Source organism: Rhamphochromis sp. 'chilingali' (genome assembly GCF_963969265.1).
Source record: "Rhamphochromis sp. 'chilingali' genome assembly, chromosome: 9".
Taxonomy (NCBI): domain Eukaryota; kingdom Metazoa; phylum Chordata; class Actinopteri; order Cichliformes; family Cichlidae; genus Rhamphochromis; species Rhamphochromis sp. 'chilingali'.
Window position 1 is genome coordinate 29073418 of NC_137936.1, and position 14459 is coordinate 29087876.

General features: G+C 37.9%; 1 protein-coding gene across 2 annotated transcripts in view; it reads right to left on the reverse strand.

The window, feature by feature from the left end:
• stab1 (stabilin 1) overlaps positions 1-13159 on the reverse strand; it is a 182097-nt gene extending 168938 nt beyond the window's left edge. For both annotated transcript variants that reach the window (XM_080891129.1, XM_080891128.1), the window contains exons 1-7: positions 12606-13159; positions 8743-8870; positions 8227-8342; positions 4709-4794; positions 3114-3183; positions 1542-1637; positions 607-720 (exon numbers count right to left, since the gene is read on the reverse strand). In XM_080891129.1, coding sequence (XP_080747255.1) covers positions 607-720; positions 1542-1637; positions 3114-3183; positions 4709-4794; positions 8227-8342; positions 8743-8870; positions 12606-12662 — 667 coding nt within the window. In that variant the 5' untranslated portion in view covers positions 12663-13159. The remainder of the gene's footprint in view (positions 1-606; positions 721-1541; positions 1638-3113; positions 3184-4708; positions 4795-8226; positions 8343-8742; positions 8871-12605) is intronic.
• Positions 13160-14459: the final 1300 nt, after the last annotated feature.

Genomic DNA, 14459 nt, shown 5'->3' on the forward strand with positions numbered 1-14459 from the left:
AAAACACATGAAATTCTAATTTTTTTGTACCTACATGCTGATACATGGCTCATCTTCAAGCCCTACTTTGAGGATTTGTAAAATCCTCAAATGCTCCTCATTGTCTACAACTAGGAACAGGGCCATGAAAATTTTAACAGCTCCATTTAAAACACTGAAGTTATTGTATTTAATAATTTGCTGATTTTGAGGGGAACAGGAGAGATTTTTAGTCCATTTTTATTTTAGTTTAATTGAACAACTCATGTTATCAGCAATGTACTGTATATGTACATTGCAATGTAAGATTAAAATAGGCTGTGTGACATCACCAGTTTGCAAAGCCCAGTGTGTTTTTTTCTCTTTTTGTATAAAAAGGTTGGACGTAGCAAAGACAATATACCAATTAAAACTCTTGTATGCAAATTAATATTTTTTTTCTTTTCTTTTAATTTGCCAGAAGGTTTATTGAAGACTCCAGTTGAAATGAGAATTTTCTGGCAATAATTTCATGGTTAAGGCTTTAAACAGTTAACATGTTCACTTGGCCATACACACGCTCACTTCTGGTAACAACAGCAGCATAAACTCAAAATTTTCACAAAATAAATTATTATAATTTTTTACTTGCGCATTTGTTCTGTGGCGTCTTCCTGTATCCAGGCAAACATTCACATACGGCGGCGTCTCCCTCTCCTTTACAGTATGAATACGGGCTGCAATTGTTGCACCTCCGATTCTCTGTCAACAACACAAACATGGCAGCAGCTCACTGCAGGCAGCAGTTTAACACAAAACAAACAGGTAGTGCAGGGAAACATCATTACCTGAGTATCAAACCACATTTGAGAAGTCCTTTTCAGTCTACTTGTATTTTTAATTGCAGAAAATGTATCCGTTATTGTGTTTCTAAAATCTTTCTTATTCTTTGATCAAAATAAAGTTGGGTTAGTTAATGCAGTTTATTACTTTGAGCTCACAACACAGCAACAATCTCTTTGTTTTATCTCTTAGCAGTAAATATTAAATACCAGTCTGGGTTGAGGCAGATCTGTTTCAGTTACAGAAGTTATTTTCAATCTGCTAATGAAACTTTTTTTTCTTAGATTTATACTGTACAAATTATTTATTAATGCAATTTACACTTCTCTCTTACACGATGCCAGTCTTGCTTTTACTGTTTTTAACAAATACCACTTTAATGTTTAGTTTGCTTTCTTTTTTATCAATTTTGTTTAGATATAAATTCCTACACCATCTCATAAAGCCCTTACCAGGCATCAGTGGCACTTTTATTTTATCTGTGTTATGTGTTGTTTATTGTTGTCTGTGCTATTGTTGCTCTTTATTGTGCTGCTGTAACAAAAAATTACCCTTGTGGGATAAATATCTATCTATCAGCAGACAGCTACAGCATGCTCCGCAGCTTGTCTAATTCTATGGAGATGATGAAACTAAAATAAATGAACTGTATCATCTAATGAAACCCAGTAATATACATTAATAATGAGTGATGTTTCTGCTAATTTAATACAGTATATTTCTTTGTGGTATGATCTTACCTTGGTCACAGTTCTTCCCAGTGTATGGTGGCTGACACAAACACTCTCCATCACCTTCAGGACCTTTATTACACACTCCATTTTTACAGTCACACACTGCACACAGAGAGGCAGTTTTTAAGCAGATTTCAGATGTTCTTACAGTTTCATAGTAGTCTTTGAAGGTTTGACTTTCTGCTTTATTTCCTTTTAATGTGAAGAAACATTTCACTGAGCTGACCTGTTTATCTAATAAAATTAAAAACTCATTATGAGCACTTTCATGTTGGATGCACATTCCTTCCACCAGCTGTGTCACTATGCACAAGAAACATGCTTGAGACAGCATGATTGGATGACAATGTATATATGTCCCCCTCAGCTGGGCTTCGATGTCAGTATGCGTTTCTTTTGGTTGAGGCACAATGTTAGCTTCCAGGTGAAGAAAAATGATGATTTTATGCTCTCTAGGGCCTGTTAGATACAACATGACAATGACACCGCTTTCCTCTGAAGCAGGTGTTGTGACCAGCATTGAGTGCTGACTGAGATTAGTGTTGTTTTTGAGCTACTAGGGAGTAGTTAGTTCTACTGACAGCGGAAGTGTTTTTCTTTGACTTTGTTAACCATCTCCTTTTCTCTTTTCAGTATGTTTTTTTGGCCTTTTCTTTTTCCAGTTATAAAATTGTTACTCGTACTTGATGTAACAAGTACACATAAATACACGAGTATTTGCAAAAAGTGTAGTGCATGCAGACAGCAGCAGATGCAATGCTAATTTTAGTTAGCCTAGCAGTCAGTGCAGCACATGCCGCTTTGCATGTGAAAGGACCTCCTACTTTCAAGTCTTGTTGAACTCAAGATGGCTGTCATTTTCTAACGGATGCTCCTCACTGCAGTAATAAAGGAGGATAAACGCAGGAGATACTTTTGACATACACTGTGACTGGTAAGCTGCTGCCATGAGGATGCTGCATCCCTTTGTTTTAGTGTCAGAGTGACCCCTTCTCTACCACATCTACATCAAAACATATAAATGTTCAGCTTGAGGCTTTAGAACAGGACAAACCAATGGGTGATATGAACCAATGGGTGATGAAGTATACAGAGTCCACAGTTGGTGGATGCAGATGAAAAGTTGCTGATAAGTTTTTCTAAATGTTTTTATGCATTTTGACCAACACAAGGCGAGTGCAACTTAATTCCATTATATTGAAGAAAAAACAACAATCTCATTGATTGTGGCTCAAGAGTTCTTCTTGTAATCAAAAGCCGGTTGCCGGTCAAGCCCCGGCTCGGACGATCTCGGTCGTTGTGTCCTTGGGCAAGACAAGGCAGCTGTGGCTACAATGTAGCTTGCCATCACCAGTGTGTGAATGTGTGTGAATGGGTGGATGACTGAATGTAGTGTAAAGCGCTTTGGGGTCCATAGTGACTAAGTAAAGCGGTATACAAATACAGGCCATTTACCATAACACCAGACAGGTCACACTGAGACGATCTAGGCAGATAAAACGTATAACAGTACAGGGGAAAATTATGTAAATATGATTTGGGGCAAACTATGCCTCAGAAAGTAAAGAGGGTACCAACCTTTATCACACCTTTCTCCATAAGCATTTGGATTCTTACACTCCTGACAGGCAAAGCCAGTGAAACCATCCTGAGAAGGAAGAAGTTTTTTTTTTTTTTAATTTCGAAATATTACCAAGAAAAAACAAGAACAACCAATTACTTGAAATCTCTGGACTTCCCCAGCATTTCTTCCTCAATGTAACACAAAAAATGCGATATTTGTAAGAATAAACCTAAATACAGTCAAATTTCCTTTTGCTGACCAAACAATAACCATCCAAAGCCACTGTCTCTGAATCAGAAACGTAAATGGACATTAAGATGAAACCATTGTCATGGAGCTAAAAGGTTCCTTCATGTTACTGTTTGCATTTCCACTATGATAACCAACTGCAAAGATGGTTCAAATTAGTTATACAGACAGTTACATGTGGGAATCTATTTAAGAGAACGAGTTTACTTTAAGCTTTCAGTGCGTCTGAGCTGCATGTGTTTGTGACAAATGGTGCAAACAAAACAGCACAGCCTGCTCTATAGCTGAAAATGCTTTACAAAGGTGCGAAGATCTTTATTAGAAAGTAACTGTACAATAATCAGAAGGCAACACTTCTCCGATTAATCAGTCATGTTGTTTTCTCTCCCTCTCTTCATATGTATCTCTCTGTCTCTCTTTCTCTGATATGAAATTTCTCTGGACTTAACCGGCCGAATACACTGCAACTTTGATGTATTTCAGACTTTCATTTTTCTTCATGTCTTTTGAATTTGTTCTTCTGCTCTTCATCTTGATTCTGCTAGGATGTTGAGTTTTAAAACTGAAGTCTACATGCTTGTCTTCTCCGAGTTTAAACAATCTGAGGAGTAGATTCATAAAAAGTAAAAAGCAAGAACTTCATACCAAAATGAATGCAAAAAAGTAATCATTGGCATGATGCCATGCTTCTAGCACAGCCTCTTCTCTCTCTCTCCCTCTTCCTCTTGTCTCCTTTTCCAGGAACCTCTCTATGTGATGTCTTTCCTGCGGCTCAGCTGCATTCTCCCTGTGACTTTGATTTAAATTCGGATTGTCTACCTGCCTGCCTTACCGTTTAAATTCACAGAATTCACAGAACTCTCCTCTCCCCCTTTGAAAGTAGTCCTGAAATTATTTTGCTGCAAAATTGTTCCTGTGATTCGATGCAATTTTGGCTTCCAGTGATACATATTACCTTGACTTCAGTCAGTCAAGGTAATCAGTATCAGTTGTAACTGAAATTAAATTTAAATTCCAACTGGATTAATCACCCAGTCACAGTGCATGTGAACCAGCCAACATGCAATGCTCAGATGTAACTTGATTGCTACATTTTTTATAAAGTTATGCATGCAAAAACAACAGTAGCCTGATGTTTCACTACAGTGGAAACAAGTGTTTATCTCACTGACAATGGTTCTTTGGTCTGAAATAGTTTTTGGTACTTTGGGGATGGAAACACAGATAATGAGTACTTTTTTCTTCCTTGAAACCAGGAAAGAAAAGAAAAGAAAGAAGAAACCAGGACAGGTTTTCACATAAAAGTTAATAATGAATAGCATCTCTATAAATACATAAAAAAGAGAGAAGGGATACCAACATTACAGATGCAGGTTCCGTTGCCCAGGTCTCCATCCTGACAGACCCCATTATTGTTGCAGGTCTTCCCAGACCAGCTGGGGCAGGCTGCAGACACACAACAAGTGAGAATGTGTGATTAGAAAAAATCAGAGCTGTTTATTCAATTTGTGCATTGAACATTTATCCAGTTTGAATTCATATAAACATTTGGCAAACTGTGTAAGATAACCTGATGATGTCTATCTTAGAGGTAATCTGTGACTAAGCTGTGCACTATGCGCAGTGTGGGTTTCAGGCATGCCAGACTGCGAGAAAAGTAATGTGTTTAATCACAAATTACACAGAGATTAAAAAAAAAACATAACACAGCCATGCATCACCAGCTAATGTCCTGCTTTCATGAGTTGAAAATGTATCTGAATATTTAAAAGTTTCCAGCAGAACTTTATAACTAAGTAGCTCTGTGAAAGATGGAAAATGTCAGAAGACACACTGTTATCCTCAGCAAAGAGGGAATTAAGGCGGTGCAAGAAGTGGATGAGTTGTACTTACTTGTGTGAACTTACACACCAAGTGTTACTACAATCAAACTTATTATTCAATTAGGAATGCCAACAGGACATAACCACATTTAAACAAGCAAGCAGGTGACGTGATGGAAATGCTTCATCTCTGTTGATCATCTGATCACCAGTTGAAGTAGGCTTAGAAAAACCTGATAGTTAATAGAGCAGAAGAGAAAGGCCTTTTTTATTTCTGCTGGATGTTTTAATTATGTCTATAAAAAATAATAAATGTATGAATTTTCATCTTCTACCCTTCCACCGAGTAATCCTAAATCCACTTGTTTCCAGCTCCAAATTTACGTTTATTTATTAGGCTATTTATTTTTGTATTTTTTGAAGTTTTTTACCTTTCTGCACTTTGATTATTTGCAATAAACAAGCAAACAGGTGATGTGTTTATGTAAGTTAGTTAAGTTATGTAAGTGATATGATGATATGGCTGCTGTGACAGCATCATTTCCCAACTCTTGGGGTGAATAAAGCATATGTTATCTTTTTATTAATGGATTCATTCTCTGTCTAAAACATGATGTCTTAGCTCCTCCCCATTTACAAAAATCCTTCTTAGGATTGGGTTTTCCTTATAAACACAGCAGGTGAGTGGGTGGGACTGATATGTTCATGAGATGACCATAAGGTATCTGAAGCCTGAGTGTTTAACTCACAGTGATTACTTGTACATATGCAGATGACCTCCAGCAAATCAACTGACCCAAAGAGAAGCAACAGAGACATGTTCCTTCAGAGACACAGTCCACTCTCTGGTTGAAACTTTCTGGGGGTTTGTTTGTTGTTGGGTTTTGTTTTTTTGTTTTTTACTGGAGCAGGATAATGAGCACAAAACCACCTCAAAGCTTTCCCAGGACAAAGAAATCCAAGGACTGCTGACAGCCGTGGCCTTCACCCCACAGTCGCCTGACCTCAAACCCAATGAACATTCAAGGGGGCACTTAAAGACTGTGAAAGCCAAACACGGCTGACATTACAAGAAGCTCTTTGGAGCACTCTCAGGTTATGGTGGGATAACATCAGTTATCCGTCCATGGTGTTAACAAAATTGGGTGCATGTGCAGCCCTAGTCCTTCCATAAAGTGCACCTACGGGCTCAGGAGCACATTTGCATGACTCACAGCTATTGGTCTTAATGCACAAGCTGTTTTAGCTCCTCCTCCATGAAACTTAATTCTTCGTAAACAGATGTTTTTACTGACAGGTGGGTGGAGCTTCTGTGCTCACAAACAGAACTGTGCATACCCAGTGTTGCCAACTATATTTAGCGAGTTTTCAGACCCTCTTAGCGACTTTTTTTTCTAAAAAGCGACTAGCGAGAAATCTGGCAACTTTTTCTGGTGTTATTGGAGACTTATTTATGACGACACATTTGCCGGTCACTTTTGCCGGTAAAGGAGCAGGGTTGGAATTGTGACATTAAAAAAAACCAATAATTGCTAAAAGAAATTTAATTTGTAGTTCCAAATAAACTCTAAATGCATTTAGGACGTTTTTTCCTCACTTTATGTCTCTTCCACGATGTTGTTTCTCTCTTCAACAACGTAGGTTACAATTACATTATGCAAATTAGGAGATGACGTCATTTAGCGACTTCTAGCGACTTTTAGGACAACCAATATCACTTTTCAATACTGAGGAGTTGGCAACACTGTGCATACCTGGCTTGACTATATTAGTTATAGCTGCTCTTCCTGACATCACACAGAGCCAACGATCAATAAAGATTTCCGGGAATGGAGTGTTAAGAGCAGTCTAAATTAATGAGGAGGTAGATAACGAGGAAAACTATAAGTTTATCCTTTAAACCAAAATATAAGCATATGAAACAGTGTCAACAGAGTCATGCTGATTTTTTGGGAGCCAAATATAACAATCGAAATAATCTGTGGCATTGTCTTCTATGATGATTAAGATTTTTGTCAAGTATAAATATATATGACGTTTACTTACTAGACAATGAAATGCGATACATACGTTGTCATTAATGGTGCACTGGTAACAGCTTCACAGTAAAATATGGGCAGTAAACGGCAAACCCACATTAATTAGCTGGACTAACGCTAGCTTTGCTCAGAAGATCTCAAAACTAGCTAAAAGTGCCTTTATGTTGATGACCGTTAAACATTGTCCTAAACAACAGACGTTATCACTTAGTTCTTCTCGTACAAACACAGTACAGCTTACATACAACTCAATTTTCCAGAAAAACACATTCACGACTTTATCTTTTTCTACCTGTAACAGATAAATTACACACTGGGACCATAGCGTTATGTGATTGGTGGAGAGTAACAATCAGTCAAACGACCAATCAGTCAGCTGCTCAGTCTTTGTTGGACTCTATAAACCAGAACGCAGATTAGAAAATGAATCAGTATTTTGAAATCATTTATGTTTAAATGCATCATTTAAAGCTGGTTATTAAAGTTATTTCTACCTGTTCTTCACCAGTATCAGAGTTCAGTTCACAGGATAACCTTTAATGTTTAGATGTTTCCTTTTTAGACTTGTGCAAAGTTATGAATTCATAAGAGTAATAATTTTCTGCATTACTCTCTTTAATTTTATTATTATTACTTTTATTGAATCAGGAAGTCCCACAAAGATCAAATCTATTTTACAAGGAAACCTCGCCAAGGCAGCAGCCATACAAACTCAAAACATCTTTTTTCTTATTTGCAGCACATTATTTGTAGATCTTGATCACCTACACATCTGATAATGTCTCTGACTGAGGTAGGTGGTGCTCATTTGATCCATTTTGTGGAGAAGTTGTACGATCCATTAAACACTGCTGCAGACTAAAGCAGGAAGTCTGGGTTTAAATGTGATCAAAATTATGGCACAAATGATAGTTCATCATATGTACTTTGTGTGTGTGTGTGTGTGTGTGTGTGTGTGTGTGTGTGTGTGTGTGTGTGTGTGTGTGTGTGTGTGTGTGTGTGTGTGTGTGTCTTACAGAGACACAGCGGTCCCCAGTGCTGTTGGCAGCACTTTGGCTGCATGACGTTCTTCACACAGATGTGCTGACATCCCTCCAGCTGCAGCTCCCTGCTGCCGATGTTCACCACATAACTGCAGCACAGCGAGACTCGAGGTAAACAAACTGCCTTAATCATACCACTGCTGCCAGCGCTACTAATTACTACTGCAAATCTCACAGTTAGCATTCATGAGTTATCCTTGAATCTAAGCTTTGCATGATTAATAAAGGTGGAATTATGTTGCTGTCATTATTTATTTAACAGGGAAGGTGCATGTTAAGGTACACTGGCATAAAAATGATGTAAACATGTCAGATTTTGGCAGAAATGTTCATTTACAACAGTGATCCTAGAGGAGGGTCACATGAAACAATATACAATATGCAAAAGACATACAGGTGTACAACATAACACACATAAAGGCATTGCTATAGGTAAGCTGTTCCAGTCTTCACTTCATGTTAACTGTGGGTATGAAGCTTGACCTGTACCTGCAGTTGGTGATGCCAGTGCTGCTGAAGCCGCGGGGGCAGCTCGCAGTGATGGCAGCAGCACAGGAAGTGCAGTCTGTTTGTACCTCCAACCTCTGCAGGATATCACATCGACCAGGAGGAGGAGTCTGAGGAAGGAGAGGAGCTGTTTACAGTCTTATACCACTCTCTGTCCACATTTCACAACATCACTGTTAATATGGACAGACCCCTGCAGATTGCATTCTAATACATCTCTGTTTTTAATGAGCAACAATTTGTGATAAGACATCTTCTGATATTCCCACAACTGATATTTATAACTAACAATCACTACTACAGGTAGCATAAAGATAATAACAGGTGTGCCATAGCTGTTGGTAAGATCGATGGTAAGAGTAGTTGTATCATCACAGTAGTAATAATACAACAGTAGTAATTACAGAACCCGTTTTTACACAAAAAGCAGCAAAAAAAAGAAGTGCAAACCAAACTGCATTCTTTAAATGCATTTTAAGACTTGATGTGTGTTTGATTAAATTATAGAGTGCTGGTATCATTTAATCTTGTTTTTACTGAAATAACTGACAATGACGACTGCAAAGAAAAAGAATAAGGAATAAATACCAGCAAATTACAATAACCTCAAACCCTTACATACATATATAAGAGTTTTCACATTAACAGCAGTTCTTTTAGAAAACTATGTTTTAAAGTTGCAGAAGGTTGCCAATTTTTTAAAACTTATTTAGACAAAGGCTCTCAAACTCTACAGCTGGGATTATTCTCTATACTGATACATCCATCTCTGCTTATCCATGTCAGGGTCGCGGGGGGGCTGGAACCTAACCCAGCTACCGTCACCAATCTGACACAGGGCTAACACAGAGGGACCAACAACGCAATGAACGCACAAGCATCTCAGTATTTTGGATGCCTTAGTAGACTGTAGCAACCAGGAATTGAATCACCAACCTACTGATCAGAAGCTGACCTGTTCTGCAGCACATTCATGATAAAAGCGGAGACCGTGTAGTGGTGAATGGATGTTTTAACTTATCTAAGTGAAGTAAAAACTTGAAAGTACATTCTGCCTCCGATTACTGAAACTGTGTATGACTCCAACTCATAATTGCTGTTTGGTTAAGTTCTGGAGCACTTCATCATTTTCACACAACAAATTCAGTCTGCTGTTTGATGGCCTGCACTGTGAACGTTATTAAAACAGCCCTGGTGATGATACAGCAACGTCAGCAGAGTTTTCTTACTTACAGACAGTGGACTAAATGTTATGGAGTCTGCAGGATGTGGCTCTTTAACACAGAGACATTTTTTTGGGTGTTTAACCCATAGGAGGAACCAAAAGTCAGACCAATGCATCCTTTGTTGCTTCAATACCGGCCAGATATTGCTCAATGGATCCGTTCTATAAACAAACAACTGAGAGACTGTTTGGGAATGGATCTTAAAAATGTAAAAGTGTAAGTGTAAATGAAATATTTCAACAACTGCACACAGTGCCACAGTATTATTTACAATCTCATAATGAACTGTAGTAACTGTAAAAATCCCTCTGATGTTTTATCCAACAACATTATTGGCATGAATGCAAAACTAGTGACTCAGTTTAAATTACACTTGCCCAACATGTTTATTTTAAAGGTTTAGAGGTTTTAGAGGTTTAGTAATAAATTTGATAATGTTGGCTGGGCAACATGAGATAGGGGTAGTTATATAGAATTCAGTGATCATTTACATTATCACTTTTCAGGTGGTCTGGTGGTGGCAAGAAGCAGTGGCAATAGAAGCATGAAGTTCCACTAACATCAAACGTATTTTTCACGGTGGCAGTGATACATTTTGCACAAAACATAGATGTCCAGAACAAGAGAAATACGTCTCCTTCAGCATGTTCCTCAGGTCTTTCTGCAGAGACACTCTGCAGTGTGTAGTAAGAAAACACAGTTTTCCTCGTATCTGCTTTTTGTTCTTTGTTTACATTTAGTTTGGTGATGGAAGACTTTGACCAATCACAGGCTTTTCAGACCAGACCAGAAGTAAAAAATGGCGTTGCAAGGGATGAAGCAGCTGCCTACACTTAACAGAATGGGGTTTAAGTCCTGTATGAGGCCAGAAAAGAGCCTGGCTTCTGAAGCAGGTGCAGATGCTTGTCTGCTGTTAAGGGCTTAAAACAGAGTGATGAGAGCTGGAGGGCAGTTTTCCGTGTTCAAATTGCAGTTTTTATTTGTTTGTTTGTCTGTAGATTTATGCCTCATGCAGCTTTAAACTCAGGATATCTTGTCTGAGTTCATGAACTACTTGAAAATACAATGCCTTTAATATTTGGAATATCTAATTATAATGAACTTTCCAACTTTCCAAAGCGCTATTACTTCTTACTTAGCTGGTTTAGGACCTAAATATATAATACCTTTTTAACAGCTTTGTTTGTGTTGGAAAGCCGTTTCTATGTACAGACAGATATACCAAACTGTTTTTAATGTGATTAATTATTGTTTGCAATCACTTTTACGCAATAAAGAATCAACCCGACTCGCTGCTCCAGATCTTTCAGCAAAAACATTACAAAGTAGAGATTATTAAAGGAAAATTACCACAAAATCAAAGGCTGTGATATTAAGAAAACATGTGCTTATAAAAATCTGAGAAAAGTTGTAGGAGAGCACAACCTGACAAATGGCCTCACTTTGTAACTTCAAGGTTAAATATTTTGAGTTTCTGAAATTGTTTAGCCCTGTTAAGCTGATGCAACTCTGTTTTAAAAAAACTCTGGGTCTCATTTGCAGCTTTACTCATTTGTATCATGCAGAGATGTCTATGATGTGGAAGTTCCAGGTTTGCAGTAGCAAATGATTGACTTTACTGTATACACAGTCCCATGCGTAGTTTGTCACACTGAGCTGTTTAATGTTTGTCGTTTATGTTTACAGCTAAGCTGTTTGGGTTGTTTTTTTAATCACCTTCATATCACAACAACAAAGCTTTAACACCTCTGACAGTCGCAGGTTACGTTCATCAGTGGTGACACTGAATTAGAGAAAGTATAGTTACTCATGCCTGCATAAAGTAATAGAAATACACTAATATACTGCTTTATTGTCATTAAAAAACAATTACGCATTGAATGCTAACTGATACTAAATTTCAAAACAGTTGTATTGAGTTTTATTTGTGATCAAATAGTGCAGTAAGCATGTAATCATAGTATTTACATCATGGAAACATTTCACTGTTAAGCTCATCTACTTAAAGAAAAGCATGTTACAGTGATCCATAATGTTCATTTTTCTGTGTTCTGCAATTTTCAGATTCAAAATTATTCATTGTTTCCATCATAAATTTTGCTCAAGCTTCTTCAGACTTATTCAATCCAACCTAATTTTATTCACAGAGCACTCTTTAAAAACAAGAGTGCTGTACAAAGCGCCAAAACACGCCACAACAAATCAATAAAAAAATAAACAAGAAGGTAAGGACACACCACTCTCATTCTAAATTCAAAGCCAGGGAATAAAAATCAGTTTTAAAATGTGATTTTAAAACAGGCAATGAGGGGCCATCCTAACATGGGGAGGGAGATCACCCCACAGTTTGGGGGCGAATAGCTAAAAAAAAGTCGATCTCCACTGGTTTTCAGCTGACCTCAGTGGCCTTGAGAGAGTGTATGGAGTCAGAAGCTCAGATATGTGCAGTGGTGCTGATTCATTAAAGGTTTTTAAAATAAATTTTAAAAAACATCTTAAAAAGGGGTAATGGAGGGAGGTGTTAACCATACAGTTACATTTTTGACATTTGCATCCATGATTCAAAGACAGTAGGTGGTACATGACCTCAGCGTGGTGGTGTAGTTGGAGGTGTGTTACCTGTTGTTTCACTGAAGGTAGCAAGCAGAGCAGTGGCAGCAGCAGCAGCAGCAGCATGGCTCAAAGTCTCACATCCAGATACAAAAACAAACCTACTAATCCTCCTCAGTAAGCAAAACAAAAATCAGTTAAAAATAATATAAGAATATGTCCAGAGAGTTGTAACTAAACTCGTTTCCTCGCTCCCGTGTCAGCGCTGAACTTCAAATAAAACCTGAACTACTAACTACAGGAAAAAATACAGATAGCAACATCCTCTGTGCAGGAAAAACAAAACGATTAGAACACAATAGCCAAGTATTCCTCAGATAATGATTGGGAAAGCTGAAGTAACCTGCTGCTTAAAGACGTGGAAACGCTGGAAAAATGTAAGCACTTAGTGAAAAAAAAATCCAAAAAAATACACAGGGTTGATCCAACCAACAATTAACAGCAGGCTCACTTGGGACGCTGTTATGTGGGAAATGACCAACAAACAACAGCAAACGAATGAACTCTGAGCTCAGCGTGCAGCGAGGCAGAGAGGCTGCAGCAACTACTTGTGTCACGTCTTTCCTCCCTAATCTAGGAAGAGAAAGAAAGAGGAAAAAGCACACAAAGTGGTAGAATAGGAACCTCCCAGTAGGAAGGTCATCACCTCCTACCACTCCCCCAGTAACAGCAGAGACACTTGTTTTATTCACAAAAGAATGAGCAATATAGTCGCACACAAACACACCCATGGAAATCAACTGTGATGACTTCAGACCACAGATTCACAAACAGCCATGAGATAAACATCAAAACAGAACTTTACTTTAGTTAAAGATATCAAAAAGCTGGACAGTATGCAGTGAAGTTTTCCATTTTTCCATTTTCTGTCTGCACAGACATACCCAGACATCCCTCTCCCTGGTCACCCCCTCTCCCCAGGAAGAGCTGGAGGAAGTGAATTGCCACTGTGTGCCCTAGATCCTCTGGGGGTATGTTTTTACGGAGGATTTGCCTTTCCCAAGGCAAAATGGCTCTTAGTGACGAGCCAGACCATGTGGAAAAGATATATATAAATCTTAGAAAGTTTGTATCTGTCTTGTGTGAAACTTGTATGAAAAGCATACAAGAGTGAAAACAGATATAAGATCCCTTGAAAAATTATATAATGAAACTTGTATGTTTTGGATACTTACTAAAACAATATATGAAAGTAATGAGAAAGTGGCCACTTTCATATAAGCCTTACATGATTCACTATATGAAGTAGGCCACATCTTATGCAAGTCTTTTGTAAGTTTTTACTATTTCTTTTCCATATGGGAGACCAAGTGTGATTCATAAGACCCTAATGGCAGAGATAACTTTGCACTGACAGGGGTCCCACCTAGGAGCCAGGTCTGTGGACCCTCCACCCACAGGAGGGGTTGTAGGTTGCAGTGAGGCCTTGGTGGTCTGATCTCCGGTTACTGAAACTGAAATAGTGAAATCCTAATATACTCTTATCCAAGGTTATTATTATCATTAACTAAAACGAAACTACAAACTAAAAGTAGGTGTTAAAAATAACTTGTTTATAAACATACAAAGTACTCTATAAAGTAACTGAAATGATACTATCAGCTTAGACAAATAACTAAGGAAATAATAAAAATAAGCAGGAAATGTATTCAGTTTCAGTCAGTGAGGTCAGATTTGTCAACACGGCAATGCTTATAAAACTTTGGCTCATTTGTTCACTTGGATATGTAACAGGAAGTGTAGTAACGTCTGCTCAAAACTTCTTTAATCTTGTCCCTAAAAATACCACAAACACACCTGTTAAAAACACAAAAACTAAAACTTTCAATGAACCTTAAAAAAAAAAAAAATCAATAGAACCTA